General features: G+C 33.0%; 4 protein-coding genes across 4 annotated transcripts; 3 read left to right on the top strand and 1 right to left on the bottom strand.

Moving 5' to 3' along the window:
* Nucleotides 1-3,525: 3,525 nt before the first annotated feature.
* LOC101246984 (zinc finger protein CONSTANS-LIKE 2) lies at nt 3,526-4,599 on the top strand. Its single transcript, XM_004232727.5, has 2 exons — nt 3,526-4,165; nt 4,362-4,599. The coding sequence occupies exons 1-2, from the start codon at nt 3,662-3,664 to the stop codon at nt 4,413-4,415; spliced, it is 558 nt and encodes a 185-aa protein (XP_004232775.1). The 5' UTR covers nt 3,526-3,661; the 3' UTR covers nt 4,416-4,599.
* Nucleotides 4,600-11,618: 7,019 nt separating this feature from the next.
* Nucleotides 11,619-17,516, top strand: LOC101247282 (26S rRNA (cytosine-C(5))-methyltransferase NOP2B-like). Its single transcript, XM_019212333.3, has 18 exons — nt 11,619-11,694; nt 11,884-12,132; nt 12,229-12,413; nt 12,515-12,578; nt 12,660-12,793; nt 12,893-12,976; nt 13,062-13,136; nt 13,266-13,337; nt 13,429-13,502; nt 13,950-14,002; nt 14,549-14,658; nt 14,924-14,992; nt 15,066-15,140; nt 15,655-15,747; nt 15,840-15,919; nt 15,995-16,094; nt 16,699-17,039; nt 17,147-17,516. Exons 2-18 carry the CDS (start codon nt 11,889-11,891, stop codon nt 17,205-17,207), a joined length of 1,914 nt encoding a protein of 637 aa, XP_019067878.1. The 5' UTR covers nt 11,619-11,694; nt 11,884-11,888; the 3' UTR covers nt 17,208-17,516.
* Nucleotides 17,517-18,044: 528 nt separating this feature from the next.
* On the bottom strand, nt 18,045-21,103 carry LOC101247579 (universal stress protein PHOS32). The gene is made up of 2 exons (XM_004232729.5): nt 20,117-21,103; nt 18,045-18,348 (listed from the first exon to the last, which is right to left on the bottom strand). Exons 1-2 carry the CDS (start codon nt 20,799-20,801, stop codon nt 18,329-18,331), a joined length of 705 nt encoding a protein of 234 aa, XP_004232777.1. The 5' UTR covers nt 20,802-21,103; the 3' UTR covers nt 18,045-18,328.
* Nucleotides 21,104-22,076: 973 nt separating this feature from the next.
* LOC101247881 (E3 ubiquitin-protein ligase CSU1) lies at nt 22,077-24,949 on the top strand. The gene is made up of 2 exons (XM_004232730.5): nt 22,077-22,573; nt 24,085-24,949. Exons 1-2 carry the CDS (start codon nt 22,335-22,337, stop codon nt 24,758-24,760), a joined length of 915 nt encoding a protein of 304 aa, XP_004232778.1. The 5' UTR covers nt 22,077-22,334; the 3' UTR covers nt 24,761-24,949.
* The last annotated feature ends 446 nt before the right edge of the window (nt 24,950-25,395 follow it).

Genomic DNA, 25,395 nt, shown 5'->3' with positions numbered 1-25,395 from the left:
CGTCACCAACAGAAACCGCAAGGATTTTCTGGGCTCTGAGAACAGTTTAACCCAACGTAAAAAATGGGCTAGAATTTATAAGCCCAATTTAAAACTTAAGAAGTTCCCCACTTGTTGACAAACATTCAAGGTCAAAAATATTGCTCGTGAAACAAAACCTTGAAATTTTATTCACAAGGCAAACGAATTTGATAATTCAAGACCACTCATTTTTAAGAGTAGATTTTTAGAAGAAGAATTAAAACATTGTTGTTTCATGAAGTTTTCAGGTTTCAAAAAATTGTTTCACATCAGCTTTTGAATTTTCGGGTGAAAGTTCATGTTTTTACAAAATTTTGATAAAAATTTAAGTAATTAAAATGAATATCCACATACAAGTTCAAATCCTAAACCCTATTTTTCGACGAATATCAAAACAATAATATTTAAATTTTAATGAAATATATAGTCAAACACTAGCTTTTAAAATAATAAAGACATTTCGAATTTTGAAATAAAGTAAAGAAGGTGGAAAATATAAGTGTGCTTGAATAGACCATATGATACTTTTGTAGTTTGTTTGGTCTTTTGGTTTGAGTATATCTTTCTTGACTCAGTGTCCTACACTACACTAATTCAGACAAGTGGCCAAAAGTTGGGGCTATGACTTATGGTTACTTGATTCATGGCCATTTATTAAGTGTTTTTGTGACAAACAATGGTGGCTAGCACATCTAATACATTTCAAATCAACACACAATTATTTAATTTTATATGAAAATCTGCTATTACATGGTAGTACTTCTTTCTATTTTAAATTAATTGAATTGTTAAAATATTTTTATTTTATAAATTAACTTAATTATTTAATTTTTAAGACTAACATTTTTTCAATTTTATCGTTCAATAGTTAGTATTATAATTAATTAATAATTAACATTTAGTTATTTTAATCATAAATTTGATAATAATGAATAAGGGTAAAAATGAAAAGTTAGGTATAATTTATGTTTTAATCTTTTTTCCTTAAACGACGTAAGACATCTCAACAATTCAATTAATTTGAAAAGAAGGGAATAAATTATTTAAGACAGGACTGTGTGAGTTTTATTTTTTCTCTCCTCCATGTAAGACAATAATTTTATTTTATTAAAACGAATAGTGAATGATGGAGCTAAAATAGAAAATAACTATTTAGATTCGATATTTATATCAGATTAATGATAAATATTATAGTATTAAATATTTTTTTACATACACTTCTATGATAATGTAATATGATTTGGTATCAAATATATATTGAGGGTGTGTGTGTTTTGAATTTAATTGATCAAAATATTTTTATGAAAATTAAGAAAATAATTTTGCTATAGACCCCTCTACCCCACCTCATTCCTTACTTCAACTGTTAGCAACCCCACACCTAAAACTCCCAACCCCTCTCCCACCCTCTGGTGTTTAACTAAATTATGTACAAATATTCTTAAAATAAATTTATTTATTCATACTTACTAAAAACCGAAAAAAATAAATGGTAAATACTATATTACACAATTTTTGAAAAATATTTTTCAGTCAATAATATTTTCTTTCGTACTAAACACCGCATGAATGTGGATAAACCTTCCTGAGATGACGCCCCCACCAAGAGACATCCATTCATAAATATTACTATATTGCATTAAGATATCATTCCATATATATTCATGTATTATATTATATGTAGAGAATGAAAGGGACATTTGATATTAGATTGAGACATTTATAATACATATATATGTAGACAAATGTGCACATAGATTAGAAACATGATTATACATGGACCTAATAATCTTACATCTGAGTATGGAGGATAGCCATTATTATTTGTTTGTGTGATATAAAGTTGTTCTAGAAAAGTATGGGCCTCAGCATTCCCTAGCCCCAACTATAGATGCGTGGGTCATAGTTTCTATATGTTATCCTTGTTTTTTTAGATTCATATCTCCGAATAATTAAACCAGTTTTAATCAAACTAACTCATTATATAAAGTAATTCATCAAAATAATATATTTTTCTAAGATTTTATAAAACTAGTATAAACGTATTTCACAGTAACGTTTTAGGGTATATTTTATTTTTTAAAAGCTGACGGCGTTAGATTGATATACGCTATTCACAGTAACGTTTTAGGAGTAAAACGTTATTCAAAAATAACGTTTTAGGAGTAAAGCGTTACTTACGGTAACATATACTAACCTAACGTTGTTAGTTTTTAAAAAATGAAATATACCCTAAAATGTTACAGTGAAATACGATTATACTAGTTATGTAAAATTTTAAAAAAATATATTATTTGATAAATTGCTTTATATAATGGTTTAGTTTAATAAAAAATCCTCGCACAAAGTATGTTGAATCAACTAAGCTCCAACTGAATTTATTCTTCTCAAACTTAACTTGTAAATTACATTGTATATGTCACTGAATATATTATTGATCATCGATATTCTAATATAGTAAAAGTTGTGTTACAAATGGTGCGACGCTATGTGGTAATTTTACCAACGTTAATGTGGCTGTATAACAAAGCATCTACTCGTCAATTCATCAAAAGTATATGATGCACATTACGTTATGAGTGGAAAAAAATAAATAAACGTTTTATGGAGGTTTGACGATACTCTACGACATTATCATTTAATTTGGACCCCCAAAGTTACATCACTGTCACTAAGCTGGGGCTTAACTCATCCTGGTTCGTCGAAAAAAAAAGCAAGCAAACAAAACTCTTTATGATGCCATCTGGATTCAGACATATTTCTATTTTCTTTCATTTCATATTAACTGAATTTAATATTAAAAAAATTACAAATTAGTATTACTAAACAGATAATTATTGGTTTTTCAACAGGAGCTTTTTAAGCAAATAAACCAGAATGGTGTTAAGTCCTCTGCTATTTTCATGAAGCCTATTTATTAAACTACAACGGCGTGCAGGGGTAAAGCTATTTTTGTTCAAGAGGGGTCCATTCGTATTCCTTAATACCTTATAATTATTGTATTAGGTTAAAAAAAATAAGAATTATATATCGTTTTTGTCTCGGTTTATATAACTTATTTTTTTTAGTAGTCTAAAAAGGAATAAAACATTTCTATAATTACAACTTAATATTAAAATATTTATTATACCCAAATTATTTATAGTTACACAACCATCAATGATTTATTTTAAATTATAAATTTCAAAACATACGTGTCAAAGTCAAAATAAATTATTGAAAATAGCAAAGAGTGAATATATTATATTATATTTGAAGTGAAAAGTACTTTTCTCCTTACCTATTCCAAAGAACTAGAACAAAATTAACTACTCTAGATCTTTTCTTGGTTCAAGAATTAGAATTAGATTAACACTTGATAAGATCTATTTTTGGTAATTTGACAGTTGTTAGTCACTAACAAAAGTTTAAAAAAGGAAAAGGGTGGGGGGGGGGGGGGGGGAGTGATGTGACTTCTAAGTTATTTTTACCTTTTTTCTATATAAGGGCAAATGTGGTTTGTAGTGTTGTAGGCACTTACTATATTTCTTGTAACACATCATAATCTCCAAAGACCTAAAGATTTACCTAAATTTGAGATAGAAAAATTGTAAAAATCTTTTGTTCAGTGACTCTGTATGTGTGATAACAATTATTAACAATGAAGAAATGTGAGTTGTGCAGTTCCATAGCAAGAGTTTATTGTGAATCAGATCAAGCCAGTCTTTGTTGGGATTGTGATGCCAGAGTTCACACAGCCAATTTCCTTGTAGCTAAACATTCAAGGATTCTTCTCTGTAATTCTTGCCAATCACTTACCCCATGGACTGGCTCTGGCTCTAAGCTTGGTCCCACTGTTTCTGTTTGCCAGAAATGTTTTCACAGAAATAATAATGATGGCGCAGATCAACATCTTAATGATCATAATGATACGGAAGAAGAAGAAGATGATGATGATGATACGGAAGAAGACGAAGATGATGGAAGCAGTGATGGTGATAATCAAGTTGTTCCTTTATCTTCTTCAACTTCAGATCAACCTAATCCTCCCTCATTGACTTCAAGCTCTTCTAGTAGTGAAGATTCCACTAACAGATTTAACAGAAGAAGTATAATTGGATTTTCACCTAACAGAACAGAGGAAAATATCCAATCCCATTATTGTGTAAGTCTTTAATTCCCTACCTGTTATCAATCACTCCCTCCGTTTCAATATTTGACATTTCAATCTCATAATCGTTGAAAAACGGAACGATTATTTTTTTAAACAGACTAAAAGAAAAGTAGGTCAAACAGAGAGGTAACACATTCCAATATTTCTACAGCTGAATGTGTGTTCTGTTCTCTTTTTGTATTTTCAGGGCATTACAAGACCTAAAGAGAAGATAGAAAGGAGTTCATGGAGATGGAGATAATCGGGATATTTACAGCTCAAAAGCTAATTCTGTTATCTGATCAATGTATGAATAAATCTTCTTGTAAATTGACATGTGAGTTAGCTAGTCTTTCTTGTTCCCATTTGCTCTTACTTGGAATCTGTATAATGATTTTACTGCATACACTAATTTTTTATTATATTTATCCTAATTTTAATTCCTAGATGAGAATACTATTATTTTCCATGTGCTGAGTTTTTGTTTTTTTATTTTTGTCTACTTGAAAATATAAAAACCAGATGCAGCAAATAAAGATGAGGGAAAAAAGATGATTAGGACAACACATCTCTCAATTATAGTTGATAATGATTGATAACTCATGGTTTTACTCATGGCAAGCATTACTGACATTTTGCACCAAATACAATAAAGAATGCCTCATTGTTAAAAATAAAGATCGAGACCAGTTCAGTATAATTTAACATATTATAAAAGATTAGCGTCTAACCAAAAAATATTATTATATTTTGAAATGGATGCTTATTTTTGTTTTTGTTCCAGAAAGCACAACTCTTTATTCTAGTGGTCCATAACTATATCAAGATACTTATTTTTTTTTACCTAGTTATCCATGGCCACGAAAAAAGGCTATTAACAATTAAAGTAAGTTTTTGACAAGTGGTGTTTTTAGTGGCAGGAGGTTAAGTAAAGGAGATAAAAAGTCAATTCTCTAATAAGTATACTATAGTTGCTTAGACTTTTTATAGCCAACTAAATAATGTCAAAATGGACCTAAATTTAATGACCAATACTAACTACCAGCAAGCACTACCAACTTTATTTTGAATTATTGCATGATATGATCTTATTGCCTTATTTTGTGATCACTCACAATTCCTTTGTCACTATTTCTATCTTGACAATTAATATGGTCCAATTTCAAACCAACCGGTCCACATATTGACTCAATTAGAGACATTGAATTGGACCAAAAAATATATATTTAACAACCTCACCCCCTACCCCAAGCCCCTGGTAGGGTGGGGCTAGGATTAGGAATTTGGAGTGGATAATATTGGAGTTCGAACACAGTTCTAGCATTTTCATGGCCCCTAGTCAATTTTGTTATGGAGATCACAAGTTGATATATGTATATAATTATTTAATTTTCTAATATGTAAATATAAAATCTATGAAAAATGTATTGAGCTTGTCTGAACTCTGGAATTCAGTTAGTCCCGCCCCGCCTACCCCGCCCACCTAAGAGGAAACCAACAACGTGTGCAGGGTCCTAAAATTCCAAAAATATACTACTCCTACCAAGTTTTTGTTGAAATAGAGGTGGGACCATAGTAGATAAAATTGTAGATTCCACTGGAATTTGGCCTCTTCTACTTTTAATTGCTTCCATGGTTATCAATTGACCTTTTGGTACTCAAATGTCACAACTCACAACTTGAGTAGAACTGTGCATGAACCTGAGACACTTGTCCTTATCCTTGATAGCATTGTTTTTTAAGTGATGCTTTGCATACTCCACAAGTTTTCTACATGACAACCCTTTAAAGAGGAATAATATAGAAATGTACTATTAATTATTCACTAATTGCTCCAACTATTACTTTATTTTGTTGAAGTGCATATATATTGATCTCTTCTAAAAATTAAGCTATTAAAGAAAAGACGTGACATCATTTAGTTAACTGCAAGTTAACGTGTTCAACCAAGTACATATAGAGATATTTTTGTTAGTAAATAGTGGTGGGATCATTTGTGTCAAGATCTCATCTTAATGTATAGGATTTTCTTTTCACATGCTTATGAAATTAATTAGTGTTTTGATCAACTTGCATGTACCTTTATTATTAATTCTACATGCTCTCATCAGTACAGGTGATGAAAAGAAATTAAATAAGAGTGGTAGCTCGAACAGTAAACATCCTTCATCTCCATTATTAAAAGTATATGTTCAAATCACCTAAAGAACAAAAAGCCCAAAAAGTCAAAACTCCGAGTAAATAATAAAAAAAATCTTAACTTGCTTGAACTTGAAATTTAATCTTAATTTGGTTTCTGGATTTGTGAACTACTAGGTCAAATATTGAGTACCGACACAAAAGAGAGACTTTTATTATTAAGATTATAAAGGGGTATAATTAAAGTTAAGATAAAACATTACATGTGCTGATTATTAAGGTTTAATTTTGATTAAATTATGTCAGGGTGGAAGATTTAGTGACAAGCTGACAACAGCTAACAATATTTTATTAAGACTAAGCATATACTCAAGGATAATGGGACTGTAATATTTTAATTTGCATGCGAGACCTTAATCATGACGCTTTTTATTAATCTATAATCTATAGTTCGATCTACACCATTAAAGTATAGTATAATAATGAGATTAATTAACAGACTCGGGCCAATTAGAAGCAAAGTTTTCTACATGACCACGTGCATAACAGTAACACAAACCCTATTAACATAATTAATTACAATTTGCAATCAAATACACGACACATCGCCGCAAGCCCGTAACAAAAGTAGTAATTTAACTGCAATTTTTCAAGTTATCTAATGTTTATATTTGATATTTAAGTTTCACACACACGTACTTATAATATAAAGAACTGTATAATGCATGCATGTTAAATGATGCATCACTTATAAGTCATAATAAGGTTTAAATTATTAATTCACACGTACCATCAACAGTACAATACAAAATCACTCAAAAAAACAAAAAATTTAAAAGCTAAACATATATACTAACTTGGTTATAAGTAGTTAACACTCAATATAATTAAGGAATCTAGTCTAGAAAGTAACTTTAATTTGTGTGGTGGTAACACATTGCGTGAAGAAGAAAATTGCAATACACTATTTTTTGAGATATGTGTGGACATGGTGTCATTATATTCAAAATGGTATCCACCATAACCTTGTGATAAAATGATATTTTATTTTTGTCCTTCATCTATAGCTTTTGGTAGGTCCTTTACATTGAAAATATCTTTGGATTCTGCTTCACCTGAAAGATCTGATTTGTGTGTTTCACAACCATAAAGACAATGATTCCTCAAATTTTTTTTACCCTTTCCTTCCTTGAATCATAGCCACACAATTAAGCCCTCTTGATTTTTTTTCTTTGCTTTTAACAAAAGGGGCTCAACTCCAAAGACTTAATATTCCTAACTAGATGACGATTGTTTAAATTAATACTATAAGGTGATAGACATTCATGAATTATATAGCATGGTGCTTATTAACATTGAATGAATTAAAGAATAGTATAAAATTAATAAGACGATAAATATTCATGATTAATTATATTGGTTATTAACATGAAAACATAACTAATTAATTAATGGACCCACCGAAGGCAGATTATTCTTGTTCAAGTATGCCTAAACCAAAGTATACTTTAGTCAAAGTCATGTCAATTTATCCACGGTTACGAGATTCTTAATCTAAAATTATCAGTATTTCTTTCGTTCAAATTAAAGAAAAACTTAGATTTATACACATTAAATTTTATTTAGTAGATCTTATTTTTAAAATAAACCTGATTATGATCTTATACGCACTAAACTTTCAAGTAAAATCATATATAAAAGCAAAACTAAATCGCTTTTAAGATATTCATCATATTAATTTTAAGGAACTCAGCTTTTGACACCAATTATGAGTCATTGATTAGTACACTATCGTCATGTTTTGCGGTTTAATTTTTGGCTATATAATTCTGAAGGTTGTAAAATTAGGTCTTAGGTCTAACTCACACCCCAAAAACTAGCTATATAATTCTGTAGGTTGTAAAATCAGGTCTTGGATGGAAGTAATGTAAAAACTAAAGTTTTAAGTCTCGACCTTTTATTTTAAATTATGACACATAATTTTCATTCAAGTGTGTACTTACGAAATGTAGAAAATAAATAATGGTTGGGAGTTAAATCCCCCGAAATGCATAGAGAAGATGCTTTTGATTCACTAAAAAAGTTGCAGCACTCAGAATTTTTTTAGCTGTAATGTGATGTATTGATACTTCTGGAACATATACAGTACCCAAATTGATATTTTTCCTTTGTTCATCTTGTTTTTAATCATGAGAAAGTCACAACACTACCTTTCAAAATGACACTTTGCAAATTGCAAAGCATTACCACTTGGCAATATTCTAGTCTAAAACAACGTGGATTAGGGCGAGTTTGTGAGTTCTAACTCGAATTTATTATTTTAATCAAAATATTATATATAAGTGAAACTAAACTTTTCTTAATATTAACTATGGTGAATATCTTAAAAAGATTCCTCAATTATGATAAATTTTCTACAAAATTCACTTATATATATCTTCTGTTAATAAAAGATCACTAATTTTCTATCGAAAATTACTAAAAAAATTAGGAAAATAAAGCAAAGTGACCATTCTGTCATACTACAAGGCATATTCACTAATTGTACTATATAAGGATGTATATGTAAAATATAGAAGTGTACATAACTCATGTTATATAAATTCAAAAAATGAAAATGACAAGAAAATGAAGAGAAGTTGGATTAGGCTTCTCTCAATTTCTCTTCTTTTCATTTTTGCCAAGTTTCTATTTAGATTAATGACACGTGTCATATGTTAAAATAAATGATTAAGATTTAATTTTTCAAAGTAAATCTCTAACCATGATTTAGTTAATAAATACATTATATATCAAGTATTAAAATTATTATAATTTCATAATCTTAGCAACATATTATCTTGTCCATAAATATAAAATAAAAAGTTTTATGTATAGACAAGACGATATGTTGCTAAGATAGTTATATTATAATAATTTTTAATACTTAATATATAATGTATTTATTAACTAAATCATTGTCAGAGGTTTACTTTGAAAAATTAAATCTTAACCATTTATTTTAACCTATGACACGTTCATTAATCCAAATAGAAACTTGGGGAAAATGAAGAGAAGAGAAATTGTGAGGAGCCGGATCAAGAGAAGTTCTATGATAACTCGAAAATTATTGTAAAAAAATAATATTAAAATCAATTGACTTCATGAAATTCAATTAAACATAGTATAAATTTAAAGAATCTCATAGTGTAATTCAATAATTACATTCTGTCCCGACAAGTTTAGTAATTACAAAAAATCCCTTAAATGTGTTGAGCCGTGATACTTTAGATTGTAGTGATACATGGTAAATGATACATGGTAATTTCAAACTGTTGAGAAAAAATAGGGGGAAAAACGGTAAAGTTATGTTGTTAGTAAAACAACTTAATTTGTGGTAACAGATCATTAATCAGCATTAAATCAGCAATTAATTGGATATTAATTTCAAATTTTTATCATGCCCCTTCTCAATTCTCATCTTATGTTTGTTTGTTCGAACAAACTATCAATTTATTTGACACCTTTTTTTAGTTGAATTACTGAAATTTTATCCATTTTATAGTCACACAAGATATATATAATATCATTCAATTACTACTTTGGTGCAGTCGGAGGATGATGGACAAGGTGGGAGAAGGAAGAAGAAAGGGCTGAAAGAGAAGATAAAGGAGAAATTCACAGGTGGAAAGCACAAGAATGAGGAACCACATCACCAAGCACATGGTGTTGGAACTCGAACCACAACAACTACTACAACTACTACAGAGCATGAGAAGAAGAGTATGATGGAGAAGATCAAGGAGAAGTTACCCGGCCATCATAATCATCACTAGATAAAACGCTGGGGAATAAGAAGAATATTGTTGTATTCATCATGTCGTATCTCTTTCTATTTTATATAGTGCTAGTTGCTTGTGTTCAGTTCAGTATATGCTATCGTAGTGTAATTGTTGTTATTATATACATGAATGTACGTTTGTTTCAGTTCCAGCTGTTATTTGCTTGTATTAAGCCTTTCTACATATAATATGAAGGCATAACATGATTGAAAAAAGTAAAATTTTAAGGAATTCAATAAGTGAATTAACTAAAACATTATAACATGTGATACATATCTAATACATGTATCAGAAACATTGACTAAACAATATACACACTGATTCTATATGTATCATCAAGTACAGTGGATGACGCATTTATTAAACTTAGTGAATGATACATTATAACAATTTTCAAAACATGTATCAGTACATCAACTAAACAACTAATACCTTATTGATACATGATATTAGTTTTCAGAAATTCATACTACATGCAAAACATGTGATACATATCTACTACATGTATCAGTGCATTGACTAAACACTGTACACACGGATTCTATATGTATCATCAAGCACAGTTGATGACGCATTTACTAAACTTATTGAATGATACATTATAAGAAAAAAGAGAAGAAAAGACGAACTGATGATGAATTAATAATAAAAAGATGTTGGGTTAAGACGATTACAGATTAAGAAGAAAAAGACGATGATGGATTAAAAATAAAAAGAAGAAACCAATAAAATATGCCAGAGTCTTTGTTTGAATCCTTCTAAAGATTCATAGGATCATGCAAAGATTTTTTTCTATTTTCTGCCCCATTCTCATCAACAATTCCCGTCCTCTCCATCCCCGGCTGTCGGAGCTTCGGAATAGCCGCCGCCGCCGACGGCGGCTGAGATGGATTGTCACCGGCAATGGGTGTGGAAGTGAAAGACATATGAAATTCTAGCGAAGGGGTTGTAGGGTTAGTGATATCTGATGAAAAACTTCTGAGAATGATTAAAAGGGAAAGGCATAAAAAGAAAAACCGATGATTTTGACGAAAGCTGGAGACTTTGTACTATTCGATGATGGAGTAAGAAGAACAATAAGAACGGGAGAGAAATTGTGCATTTTTTTGAAATTTCAAATTTTTTGAATTTTGAAATTCAAAATTTAAAAATTGAGTGTTTTAATTAAAATTAATAATTCAAAAATCTGATTTAGAAGATTGAGTGTTTTAGTGGAGAAAAAATAGGCATTATATTGGGGGATTGTGTATTATATGAGAGAGAATGTTATGTATCTATACACTTCTACTAAAATTTAAAAAAAAGGGAATTATGTAATATTTAAAAAAAGAAGGGAAAATTAGAGAATATAAAACTTATAGTTGTGTATGTAAGTTATTTTTCCTTAAACATATGTTGCCTAATCCAAAAAAAAAAATTTCAATTAAATGGCGGCCCAAAAACGGAAGCCCACATTCTCCTTTAACTGGGCCGAAAGAAGATGAACAATAATACACAATATTAGACCCAAACCCAAAATTTGCACCCAATCCAAAAGCCCTCGCTAATTAATTTTCCCACATTCAGCCGTTCCCTCCAAAGGTATCTTCATCTTCCTCTTTGCATGCCTCTGTGGTTTTTTTTTCTTTTCAACTAATTTTATTGGGCTCACTTCAACTAACGTATAGTTATATTGGGAAAAAAATTAGGGTTTTGTTGATTTTCCATTCTGGTACAAGTTTTGGAAGTGAATTAGGGTTTTATTTGTGAAAACTTTTTGTTGCATTGTAGCTTAAATGGCTGGTCCCAAGCTCGGTAAGAAATCAAGTTCTAAATTAGGGAAACTCCCTGCGAAGAAGAAGCAAAAGAAGGAGCCTTTGCCAGCTAAGCCACTGGAAAAGGAGGAACTTTTTAGTGATAGTGAAGGAACGGATGGGGATTTTCAAGAAGATGATGAACAGGAAATTAATTCAGATTCTGAGATGTCTTCTGACATTGATGACCCCTTTGCTGCTGATATATTAGGAAGTGGTGATGCTGGTACAATCTTAACTTAAGGCATTGCGTTTGTGTTCTAACTTTTAGCCATCATTTATGACTCTCTAACTTCTTCTTTGTTTTGTCATATGTTTGCAGATGATGGTTCAGATGTTAATTCGGATTCAAATGCAGATTCTGACTCTGATGCAGATGATAATGATCTTGTAAGGAAGTCTAAAGCTATTGATGATGAAAGGAAAAGAGAAGAAGAGGACAATGATTTAGAACTACAGCTCAATATTAAAGAAGAAGCTGATGATTTCAGACTGCCAACAACTGAGGTTTCCTTTAATGTTCAAGTTCTTGATTAGTGGTTTGATTTGTTATATACTCATTCAGGGGGAAAAATAATCATGAATGCCTAATTTGTCTGTGCTTTTAGGAGCTTGAAGAAGAAACACAGAGACCCCCAGATCTCTCTAACCTCCAAAGGAGGATAAAAGAGAGTGAGTTTCTTCTCCTTATTGAATTATATATTTTTTCTCGTGATGTAAGTTTATCATTCAAATATCATAAAATAAATGCAGTTGTTAGAGTGCTTTCAAATTTGAAGTCATTGAGGCAAGAAGGTGTGACACGTAAGGATTACGTTGATCAACTTAAAAGGGACTTGGGTTCATATTATGGATACAATGATTTTCTGATTGAGTCATTGGTGGAGGTAATTTTTATGTCAAAGTAGTGTAGACTCTGAACCTTTTCCCTTCTCAAAAGTTGGATTTTGTCATTTCAATTTGAATGATATGTGACCTTACTGCAGTTGTTTCCACCTGTTGAGCTGATTGAACTTATTGAAGCATTTGAAAAACCTAGACCAATTTCTCTACGGACAAACACTTTGAAGGTCATGTTTTTTTGTCTCTTTTCTATCCTTCCGTTTTTTCGCTCTGATGGTCGACTCAAATTGTATTGCTTTGACAATATTTCAGACTCGCAGACGGGATTTAGCTGGCGTTCTTCTTAACAGAGGTGTCAATTTGGACCCATTAAGCAAATGGTCAAAGGTACAAATACAAAGATGAAGTGTGATTTCTTTGGATTAACCCATTATTTTGGTAACAATTTGAATCTGTTATTTCTCAGTTTCATATGTATCCTTACTTATTTCAGCATATGCATTTATGACTTTGTAGGTTGGATTAGTTGTATATGATTCTCAAGTTCCAGTTGGTGCCACCCCTGAGTATATGGCTGGTCATTACATGGTAACCTGACTTATAACTAACTTGCTTACAAGATATCTTTGCTCTTAATATGCAACTGTTATGCTTATTTCTAATAATAACTTTCTTACAGCTCCAAAGTGCAAGCTCTTTTCTGCCTGTAATGGCCCTTGCTCCTCAGGAGAATGAACGTGTCGTTGATATGGCGTAAGTAAATAACTTAGTTTCTAAATAATGTTAGCTTCAATTGTCAATTATTGAAGTTCCACCTATTGAGTTAGTTCTTAATCGATATTGTTTTCAGAATTATTATCATTTCATTTTCTTGTATGTATTGGTAAGAATTAACGAGTTTGATTGCTGAAAGAGTTGTCTAGTCCATACTTAGATAGTCTAGGATAAAGCTAATCGGAAAAAAAAGCTTCTGCTTTTCCTCTCTCACTTTTAATTTCTTCTTTCTTTCTTTAAATCAGCAGCTTTGTCTTGGATATAATTTTGTCCGTCTTAGGTTCAAGTTATGCACCTAATATCTTTTCTTTTGGGAGGAAAGCTAAAATAATTTCTGCCATCTTCTTACTAGTTAGCTCAGTTAGTAGAAAAGTGAAATTTTTGTTAGCTTTTGTTCTCCTAAAGTGGGTAACTTTCATGGTGTAGTGCTGCTCCTGGAGGCAAAACAACTTATGTTGCTGCACTGATGAAAAATAGTGGTATGTATTCATTGTGAAGTTAATCGTGTTGTAAATGTTCTTGTGAATGAATCCATTTTATCCACAATGCATCCATACTTTCTGGATACAGAAAGGAGAATGAATTGAATACATGTAGCTGCCCTGGTGTCAGAATTGATTATCTCCTTTTCCTTGTAAAATAATTTATTGTTTTCCATTTCTTGCCCTGCTAATTTCTAATGCAGTTTACAAAAATATACTGGATGTTTTCGTTCTATTTTACTTTTCGCTCATGTACACCCTTCTTGGTAAAAAAAGATAGTACTTCGTAAATAATAGCCTGCATTAGCAATCTGTTTGCTTCCTCCAGTTGTCATTCCTGATGTGTCTTATATACTTACTACTGTTTGTCCTAAGATTTTGTGACATATTAATGTTTACCATGGTATTTTTCTAATTCTCCTTGCTCTGGTTCTGCTTTTGAAGTTACTGTAAATAATGCTGTCTTCCAGATTAGTGCTTAATAGCATTTGCCATTTCAATCATTGTCTGAATGACACTGACATATTTTACCTTGATAACTAGGTATTATTTATGCGAATGAGATGAAGGAGTCCAGACTTAAATCTCTCACTGCTAATTTACATCGCATGGGGGTAACAAACACCATTATCTGCAACTATGATGGAAGAGAGGTTTGAGTTGGACTATTTTGCAATCTTCCCTTTAGAACTAGCACAATTATTTTTTTTGTATTTTGCGGGCAATGTCCTATTTTTTTCTCCATCATGAGCACTTATGCTTGTTGGCTTAAGTATGTCTTTACTAATTTCATTAAGCTACAGGCTTTGATCCGACAAGATTTCGTTGTTCTACTGTTTCTATTTCCTAGTTTACATTCTTAATGGTGATATGGACTTAGTCCTCTGATCTAATACCTTGTTTGTGGGATCATTTCAGTTGCCTAAAGTTTTGGGTCAGAGCACTGCTGATAGGATTTTGCTGGATGCTCCCTGCAGTGGCACTGGGGTATGTGGTAATCTTTTATGTATATGCTTGGCTTGGATCTTGTTTAAACCAATGAATTATGTTCTTTGTGCAGGTAATCTCCAAGGATGAGTCTGTTAAAACTTCCAAAACTGCACCAGATATACAAAATTGCTCACAACTGCAGAAGGTATATATGTTAGATGTGTAAGTTTGTTGATTTGTGTCATCTATATTTATACACTTGCAACGATTTGCGCTGTGGGAGGATATCATGAAAACTTTCCATGAATTAGTTGGGTGCTTAGAGTTTGTCATGATTCATAACAGAACACCCCAGAGTATATTGCAAGCATCTGACTGTTCGAAAATACTGGTTTCTGTAAGTCTGCATCCAGGAAGAGATAAAGCTGCAAAAAGAATTGAACTTTATCGTATTTGTTTCTAATGATTGATTCCATTGAACATAATTGTTGTATAGGAGGACAAATTTTACATTTCTAGTTGTCTTATCGCCTTTTTTTTTGTGTTGTTATATTTGTCCTCCCAAATCATGAGGGTGTTGGTGATTGTATTGGAAGCTTCATGTCCCTCCTTCAGCAGTGTTAATTTTGCTCCATGATGTTTCTTTTATCACATATTCCCCATTCACATGTTGTTGTGGCCTTTGAGGAACCTGTTTCATCGTCAATTTTGATTTGCAGGAACTAATACTTGCAGCAATTGACATGGTTGATGCCAACTCAAAAACAGGTGGATACATTGTGTATTCGACCTGCTCCATTATGGTTGAAGAGGTATCTTTCTAAACATATATTTCCAAATGAATCCTCAAAAAAACTGATGCTTTTCAAAGTATTCTACTCATTTGTCTAATTTGGAACTGCAGAATGAAGCGGTTATAGATTATGCACTCAAGAAGAGAGATGTTAAGCTTGTTCCATGCGGACTTGATTTTGGGAGGCCTGGGTATATTTTTTAGTGTTTGCGCTTTTACTCGAAAGGTTACCTAATTCTACTACTAATTAATGCTACCTCTCCCAGATTTATTCGCTTTAGGCAGCACCGTTTCCACACATCTTTGGACAAGACAAGGCGATTCTATCCTCATGTGCACAACATGGATGGATTTTTTGTAGCCAAGGTATGCCTTATTATTTGGTAATAATTTGTGCTGTCAATAGCTGCTTAGCAAATGACTGTAAATTACAAGGATGAGAAGTATCAAGTTGAGAGAGCTCGAACGGAGGCTTAAGAGTCCTACTTATGATGGTCATTATTCTTAAAATTGATTACAGTAAAGCGTGAAGTACAAAATGATCTATCCTGTTCTTTTATTCCGTTCGAAAAAGTCACATTAGTTATTCTGACTTAGCATATCATCGAAATATCCTCCGAAAGTCACTTTTTTTTTTCTCAAAATGATTTTTCGTTTTAGTAATTGCTTGTTTTTTAAAAAAAATAATTTTGGGCATAATAAATACTATTCAACCCTATACACATGAGGTTTTGTGTGCTTCTCTTCAGTTCTCATGCTTCTGCACTTGTGTAGAAATCTAGCTTCTTCATGTCAGTCAAACAAACATTTCATCTTTTCATTAAGGTTTCTGGTACTCAAAAAATGAATTGGGAGTGGCATATGTGGTTGTAAAAACAAATGAATGATTTTAAGCATATTTCTTCTTTGAAGTTGCTGCAAGTTTGTTTCGGTAAAACATTTGGCCTCGTATGTGTTGTTTCTTTTCCAGTTGAAAAAGATGAGCAATTCCAAGTCTGCTGCAAACTCGTTGGCTCAGTCTGAAGAAGTACAAGGTGCTGAAAGCATTGAGAACAGTGAGCAGCAGGATTCTGAAGAGGATGATGACAAGAATTCAGATAAAGAAGGCATTGCAAATGAGAATAGGAAATTGAAAGAGGAAGTAGCAGGTGATAAAAAGAGGAAGAGGGATGTCCAAACACATTCAGTTAAGAAAGGTGCTGGACAAAACAGCGGTGCAACTAAAAATGGAAAAACAGAAAACCAAGTGGTGGCAACAAAAAAGAGGGAAAAGAAGAAACCCCTTCCTAGAGAGGAAATTGCAAAAGCTAGGTACTATTTGTAGTTTCACTATCACTAGTTGTTAAACAGTGATGTGCTATTGGAACAGAGTTAATTTCAGATAATATAACCTAGTATTGTCTTCAACATTTTTACAGGGAGGAGAAGAGGAAAGCACTTAGGGAAGCTACACGAAAAGCCACGATGAAGAACAAATGAGGTCTGGTGATAAGCCGAAGATATTTTACCAGAGGTGACATGAGCGAACATAAAACAAGAAACTCTGGTGATTTTGTGAAAGCTCACCTCGCGTATTATTAGCACCTGCCAGCTAGTTGTAATATTTTTGTTATTGGTTGATGACTTTGAGATGAAGAGAGCTGGAGGTCGTGTATGATTTTGCTTTAGAAAACAACTTAGGGTTCATGGTTTGCATGAATATGAATCCAAAAATTTTGTCCTATACTTTTAACCTACTTGGGAATGAGCAATGAAAATTATAAAGGGAAAAGGGTAGTTTGTATTCCATCATCTATTTCAGTCCTCTTCTATCATAATCTTTAGCAATAGTTGATGTTATGATTTCCCAAGTATCTTATACTGCCAAACAAAGCTACCTTACATGTTATGAGGTAGGTTGTGGCAAGTATTGATCAACGTGGTATCTACCAACCATCACATCTAATTTTAAGTATGCTGTTAATAGGTCTCACTTAAATAAAACAAGCATATTTGGTTCAAGATAAAATACAGGAACAATGGAAATGTCATCCAATCAGAACTTCAGCTTTAAATCAATCTAGTTTCGAAGCCCAAACATCGCGTATGATAAAAATACAAGGGACTAGGTCAGCTATCTACTGACTGGAAGGCTCAATTTGAACTTCCAATTCAGCAATTAGCCTTGTGAAAAAGAATGAGAAGTGCCGCTTCAACAGTTCAAGGGTTCTAACACATGGACAGTACTGAAGCCTATTGTAAGGTATCTAATATACTTGAGAGTTAAGATTGTGACGAAACTCTCAATAATAACATAAAAAAGTTCAAGCATAGTCGTAAAGCATTCAATGGGGAAGTTGAACTTGCAAAGCAGCTTCAAAAGATTGTTATTCCACATAAAAAAAAAAAACAGACAAGACTATTTTAAAACCTAAAACAAAGAAAAGAAGATCATGAACAATTACAACCATTCCAAACTTCATAAACTCAACACACAGCAGACGACCACAAGCAGAAAAAGAAACTGAGAACCACCAAATTCATGTTCCAAATGGCCCACGCCTACACCAAAATCACATTTGCCTCAACAGTACTCAAACATCTCTTCACCTTCAACTTATTCAAGAAGCCTTCTCCGAATCTGCATAAGGAGTATAGCTTAGGAATCAACAAAATGTCATCCATAAGAGCGAGCGCAAAAACATGATTGATGCTATTTAATGGAAGGAAAGGGCATTGTTATATCTTTCACAGTTGCCTCCTTTGAGGCATCATATTCCTCTAAGGGAAAACTTGTGTCCAACAAGATAAGACATTTCCCAAACTCTGGAGTTGTTAAGTATTTTTATCTTTACAGTAAATCACATACCTCACTATTAAATATTAATACTACATACATTTGTTCCATCATTATCTAAAGAAAAAGATAAGGATAATAAGAACATTATTTGCATGGTGACCTTGAAGAACACTTGGTGGTTCGCAACAGAAATAGGAGTGACTGTCAAAACCACTACACCTCTCACTGTCAGAAAAATGAAACATGCAAGAAGTTTTAAATTCAGGAGCTGAAAACTAACACAATTCATGGAGATCACATGATGTCAAGGTTCATACCAGAAAGGGTCAAAAGCCTGGTTTTCAGCTAGAGTACATCCGAAGCCAGTTCCAATTTTCCCCATAGAAATGGTTCAAAAGTCGAGATTTCACAAGGACAAAGTAGAAAAACCAACAAAGAGAATTCGACTTCTTTATAACCGAGAAATCTTAAGAGAATCAGCAGCGCACGGTTCAAAATTCGTTGGATAATGGGATTACCCATCTACCCTTCACTTTAAGTACCAGGCTTTTGTCTGTAGTTGGGTTCAAACCCATAACGTGCGCCTAGTCCATAAATAATGAGCTTCTTACACTAGAGCAAACCCCTGGGGCACAAGAGATCTCAACTTACTTACCACACGGGGTTCACCCTGCTCTACCAAGTAGCATTCCCTGAATTTTAGGGCCAGCATTTTCTCTTTCCACCTGTATCAATCGCTACCCACTAAACCTCATCCCTTCTCTCTCCTTGTTGACACTATCTACCCCAGAACCGTGCACCTGTTTACCTTTCTTCCTCTCTCTCTCATCTACAAGTAATTGGACCCCAGGTAAAAAAGCTTCTTTCGCTAAGTAACCTAGGGGAACAAGTTACCCAATAGCAGCACATGCAGGAATAATGGTATTTGAGGATACTAAAAAGCCCTATTAAAGCATCTCTAGAAATGAAGGTGACTTTCAAAGAGTACTACTATCATTAACCAGAACAAGACTGATTTATTTTCCACAAAGAACTAACTAGGATGATTATTCCAATGAACTTTGTCACAAACAAGTGAAACAACTCATATGTTACAAATGTATACCACAAAGGCTTCACAATTGATAAGTTACTTACAACTAACATCTATCAACTATGCCTAAAGCCAAACAACTGATTCCATAGGCCAAAAAGGGAGAAATACCCAAACCCTGCTCAATGGCTACAACTACACAAAATTCACCTAACATAAATACATTACTCATCTAATCAACAATCATCCTGTGATAACGAAACAGAAATAATATTTGACATGGCATCACTTACGACTAACTAATCCGATTGAAACATCAAACTAGAGCCAACCCACTTCCTAGCTGATAATCAAACATCTTGACATCGTACTGAGTAGTAACAACAGACCACTTTCACATATTCTAAAATCACCCAAGAAAAATCAAAGATAAATGTCAAAAAGCATGAGCCCTTAAATAAAGTCACAACCTTTGAGGCAGTACTATCCTTTAAACTAATCAACATGTCATTCCTTTAATCAAACAAAGACCACGCATAATCAATGTCTACTTGCAAAATCTTAAGATATATATACCTGCGGTTTTATCGGAGGCATCATGGTATATAGGCTCCTCCTCAGGTACAGGGTGAAGCACATCTGTGACCGAGTCATTGCCAGTAGTAGCATCTTTATCATCAGGATATCTAACAACAACAACGGGGCAAACACAATGATGCACACAATAATCACTCACACTACCAAGCATCCCTCCTTTCGGGCTACGCCTTGATGCACCAAACCCTCTACTCCCCATTATAACAGCACTCAAACCCAACCTCTCAACTTCCAAACACAACCTTTCCTTCATATCATGATCCTTCACAATATGAATCTTGAATGGAATATTAGCCTCCACAAGTGGCTGAGCTAAATCATTCGATTTCGTAGTTGTGAAGTTATCAAAATCATCTTCCAGTTTCCGCTGTGATTCTTCATTTGCAGTGTCAACAGAAACATCAATAGCACCCCAATCAGCTCCATAAAGTACCGAAGTTGGACGGACGTGAAGGAGTATAACGGCGTCACCTGGTCGGAGATAATTTTGCACAGCCCATTTGACGGCATAAGCACTTTCGTCGCTAAGATCGACGGCGATAGCAACCTTCCGATTAGCACCGGAATTCGGAGTTCCTAAATGGAAACGAGGAGATGCCGGTTGGTGCATGATCGCCGTGAGTGGGCGGTCGGATTCTGGTGGTGGCTTTTTGGGTGATGTCATGCTGGTGTAAATAGATAAATACGGAATTGGTATTGAAGAATTCAGAGAGATATTGTGTGTTTTGTGATGTTCGAATCCGATTCGATTGTGTATTGTTTGAGTTCTTGGGACCTTTGGGGAAGAAGAGAGGTTACAGGAATTAGCTGGAATAGAGTCTACTGGAGGTTTTTTAAACTAATTTTTTTTTGGTTAATGAGAAATGGTCAATAATATATTGACTTTTTAAATTATTTTTTTTGCCTAATCTTATCCAACACAATGCAAATATATAATATACTCGGATAATACGGTATTTAATTATCGAAAAGAATCTTTTATGTTATTTTATTTTTTAAATATATTTTTGTTATTTTAATTTTAATATATTTTAATAATTAAAAAATAAATTAAACTAAATCATTGAATGGATGCGTTTAACTAGGATATAGCGCTAAAGAAATTTTGTTAATTTTTTAGTATTTTTATTACATTGAACTAAGGGTTGAATTCGCTCTTAAACATCACGATGAATAATAGCTTTCAAAGGGTACATTCTTATTTTAGCTATTAAGACGATGTATAATTATTTTTATATGTCATGAATCAATTATAATAATCAAGTAAGTGAAAAATGTGTTTGGAGATTGAATTCAAAATTTAAAAATGATAAACATTAAAAATGGCACTGCCCACGTAAGTTATCATGATTGTGCAATGGAACTTAAGTGTGTGTTGGATCAATGCACCAAATCTAATGTGTTTCAAGGTTTAGTTGAAAATAGGTGATGTTATAGGACACGTCTTTACAAATTATGCAAAGTGTATTTACAAATTATGAAAAAAAAACTAAAAAAAAAATTAATTTTTATTCAGAATTTTAATTTTTTTATTTAAAAAATTTGACATAGCCAATTATAATCGGCCATATCATCAATTTATTTAATTAAAAAAATTAATTCAATTTTTTTTAGAATTATAATTTTTTTATTAAAAAATTAATGACGTGATCGAATTATAATTGATCAGGTGTCAAAAATGATTTTACAAAATCACCGTTAAAAAATAATGACATGAATAAGCTTTTCTTTAACGATAATGGTCTAACTGAACTAGACTTTTAACTGATAACATAAATGAATCTTTTCTAAAAGTTTAATGACATATTTGAGCTTTTTTTTTAATCCTAAAGTAAATTATGGAATTCAAAATGCAAATATATGGATCTAACTATTTTTAGGATTTAATCACTTGTTCGTTAATACTTTTAAATACTCAATATGAATCATGATTTTTGTTAAGTTTCTTGAAATCGAAAAGAGATACTCCTACGAAAAGTAAAAAATCATAAATGAATTAGGAAACGGATTGTCGAAAACAAGGAGAAAAAAAAAGAAAGCTACGTGTAAAAATATTTTGTCACGCTATAAATCCCTTAGGAAACCCGATAACTGCTACTGACCCGATTGGATAATCCACTTCATAGGGTTTTTCTTCTTCCCCAAATTCATAAAATTCGTCTTCCAAATTCATGTGATTGCATTAGGGTTTTGAAAGATGCCGCAGAGACACTCGAAGAACAACAACGATCTTGCCTTCTTTACGTACGATGAGAAGAGAAAGTTAGGGTATGGAACACAAAAGGAGAGGCTGGGAAAAGATTCAATCAAGCCATTCGATGCTTGTTCCCTTTGTTTAAAACCCTTCATCGATCCGTTGTGTTGCCAGAAAGGGCATGTCTTTTGCAAAGAATGCATTCTAGAATGCCTTTTGTCCCAGAAAAAGGATATCCAAAGGTGCCTATTTTCTGTCCTTATGCATACTCTCTCAATTGGTCTTTTGTAGATTTGAAAGAAAATGATATTATATATGAACTGCCGAGTTTTTTTCTATGTTTAAGGTGCGTTTTGTATGAAATTATATGTCTTGGTGCTTAGATCCTGTGGTTAGCTTGATTTACTTTGTTGTTGTGTCCAGGTTTGTAAGATTGTGCTTGTGAATTATATTTCAGCTATAAGAGAAACTGACAATATCTGTGGTTCTTAATGGGGGAGTGATATATGGGGGTTGGCTGTAAGTTAAATTTTCTGTCTAGATTGGTATGAGGAATTCAGAGATGTCCTTCTGATTCAGTGAGGCTAGTAGTTTGGAAGGATACCGCAGAAGTTTCGAAATTTAGCAACTACGAGAGTACGATGGCCATAGCTAGTGCTTTCATCTGTTTGACACCAAAACAGAGAATATCTTAGTGATTAAGAGACTCCTATATTATGTCCTTAATATAGGTTTAGCTGGATTAGATTGAGTTGTATGATGTCTGCAGTTGTAGGCTGGTCTTATGATTCAGTGCATCTTGAAGAGAACCTATTGGATATATTTTAGTCTCTGTTGTGGTTGTGAAATGCCCTCCTAACACGCCATATAATCTAATGGATTTTGGTTTAGAGGCAAATCTATCCTAGAACTTATGGATAGGATACTTGACTTGCAAACTGTACTTTGTAGGCTGTAGTCCCAAGGTTAAACAGAAGAACTATCTGTGTTCAATTCTTCTTATGAGGCTAGAGTCTCCTGCACTTTCTAACGGCAATAATTTGGTGACTTGTTTAGTTTTAAGAAGGGTGCTGTCATTTTTCAGCATCTTCTTTAATGCTATTCTTTACTATTACCAAAATACAAATATCCAAGTACCACAACTATGACTAAATCCAAGCAGGGGAGTAGGCTATATGAATTCTCACGATCCATGTCACCTTCCTAAGTTCATCTCAGTCCGATACTAATAAGCAAATCAAAAAAGAAAAAGAAAGAGGGTACCACTGAATTTTCATGAACCACACTTTAATGTTTGCCTTCTATTATTATAATGATACTAATATTATACAAGCCAAAATGATCTCCAATCTCCAAGTCCAGTTATTGTGTCCCATAAAGTAGTGGATGAAAGGAGTATTATTTAGACTAGCTAATAAAGAGGCCTTCATACTGTCTTATGGAATACTTGTTTTGGAATCCCTTTCAAGTGAAAACTGCAGCCTTTCTGAGTAATAGTTACTTATTCTTAAGTTGCAATGCATGTTGTTAGTTACTTCTATTAACAAAACAGTTGCCCGTGTTCCACCTCGAAGGAGTAGTACTGACCAATATATGTTCCAATCTTGCTTCATGCCTGCATTTCTCTGGAAAAAGAGAAAAGGGCAGTGTGGAGTGTAAGAAAGGGGGTGGGGATTTGGTAACATTCTTGTTTGTTAACTTAGAATCATCCTTCGTGAAGTTTTATTTGACAAGCTGTTATTTTTTCTTGCAGAAAGTTAGCTGCTCATACAGGTCAGCAGAAGCAAGAAAAAGAAGAGGAAGAGGAGAGGTTGATGCTGCAGAAAGCCAGGGATCTTGATGCATTTGATCAACAAAATCATGGTCCAGTTCCGCAGTACAATGATAAGAACTACAACAGAGACAAAAATGGATTCCATGGAGCTAACAGTGTGAAAGCTACTTCTTATGAGGAGGAAGCACTTAGAACCATGAAAGCATTTTGGCTGCCCTCTGCAACACCAGATGCACCTGCTAAGGTGGAAGCCCCATCCACTAGCACAACTTGTCCTGAAGGGAGGGAAAAAATTAAGATGAAAAACCTTTTCCCTATACACTTCACTGAAGATACAAGTGCACAGAAGAAACACAAGTCTCTTGACAAGAGTTTCATATGTCCCAGTTGCAAGGTCACACTAACCAATACTTTGTCACTTGTAGCACTTAATACTTGTGGACATGTCTTCTGCAAGAAATGTGCAGAAAAATTTGTGGCTGTTGACAAGGTTTGCGTGGTCTGTGACAAACCATGTAAAAATAGAAATCTGGTGAATGTGGAAAAGGGAGGAACAGGGTTTGCTGCCCATGGAGATAATCTTGAAGCAAAAGACTTCAAACACTTGGGGAGTGGAAGTGGTTTGGGCCTGGTGAGGCCTGCCATGAAGACGTAACTTGCTGTATACCAGTTTGCTTATTAGAGATAGTGGGGCTTTGTATGGTGTGTTGTAATATGGTATATCATCTTCTACCCTGAAAACTGAGTATTTTCTTGTATCGTCTTTATTTAACTGCAGCTCCGCGAAAGCAACTTATATCCTTTCCAATTCACTAGTAATATTTCATTCTATAATTGTTTGAAACTTGTTCCTCAAGTGGTTGCTGCTGCTTTCGATAGTCTCTTAAGGGGTTTGGGCAAGGGAGGGAGGGATTCGAGAGTTTTGAAGGTCTAGCTTTTTGTTGCCTTAATATATAGATATTGTTTTCACGAGGACTATTGATAACCTACATAGCTAACGATTAAACTAATATGTATGTTTGATTTTTGCTGAGAGTCGTTTTACGTTTTGTTAGAGATCTGTATGTAGATAAATACGCAATGAGAGGTCTTTAAGTTATCTCTATACATACAGAATTATAGACTATAGAGGGTTATATAATTAAGATGTTTTGTCCCAGAATTTTGTATAATTGAAATTATTTTTCAAACTTAAGTCTCATTAAATTTTGTCTACACAACTTTTACAATAAATATAAATTCATAAAATCTAATAAAAATGGAATCTAACCGACTGAAATACAAAGAGAA

Source organism: Solanum lycopersicum, chromosome 2, assembly GCF_036512215.1.
Source record: "Solanum lycopersicum chromosome 2, SLM_r2.1".
NCBI classification, from domain to species: domain Eukaryota; kingdom Viridiplantae; phylum Streptophyta; class Magnoliopsida; order Solanales; family Solanaceae; genus Solanum; species Solanum lycopersicum.
This window is presented reverse-complemented; position numbering and strand designations above follow the sequence as displayed.

Excerpts from the sequence above, each read along its gene's own strand:
- LOC101246984 (XM_004232727.5), top strand. The coding sequence starts at position 3,662 with ATGAAGAAATGTGAGTTGTGCAGTTCCATAGCAAGAGTTTATTGTGAA. Across the intron at positions 4,166-4,361 it reads ATATCCAATCCCATTATTGT|GGCATTACAAGACCTAAAGA; the intron begins GTAAGTCTTTAA and ends TTGTATTTTCAG.
- LOC101247282 (XM_019212333.3), top strand. The coding sequence starts at position 11,889 with ATGGCTGGTCCCAAGCTCGGTAAGAAATCAAGTTCTAAATTAGGGAAA. Across the intron at positions 12,794-12,892 it reads TGATTGAGTCATTGGTGGAG|TTGTTTCCACCTGTTGAGCT; the intron begins GTAATTTTTATG and ends ACCTTACTGCAG. Across the intron at positions 15,141-15,654 it reads ATTGCTCACAACTGCAGAAG|GAACTAATACTTGCAGCAAT; the intron begins GTATATATGTTA and ends TTTGATTTGCAG.
- LOC101247579 (XM_004232729.5), bottom strand. The coding sequence starts at position 20,801 with ATGACATCACCCAAAAAGCCACCACCAGAATCCGACCGCCCACTCACG. Across the intron at positions 18,349-20,116 it reads TGCCTCCGATAAAACCGCAG|ATTCGGAGAAGGCTTCTTGA; the intron begins GTATATATATCT and ends CTCCTTATGCAG.
- LOC101247881 (XM_004232730.5), top strand. The coding sequence starts at position 22,335 with ATGCCGCAGAGACACTCGAAGAACAACAACGATCTTGCCTTCTTTACG. Across the intron at positions 22,574-24,084 it reads CAGAAAAAGGATATCCAAAG|AAAGTTAGCTGCTCATACAG; the intron begins GTGCCTATTTTC and ends TTTTTCTTGCAG.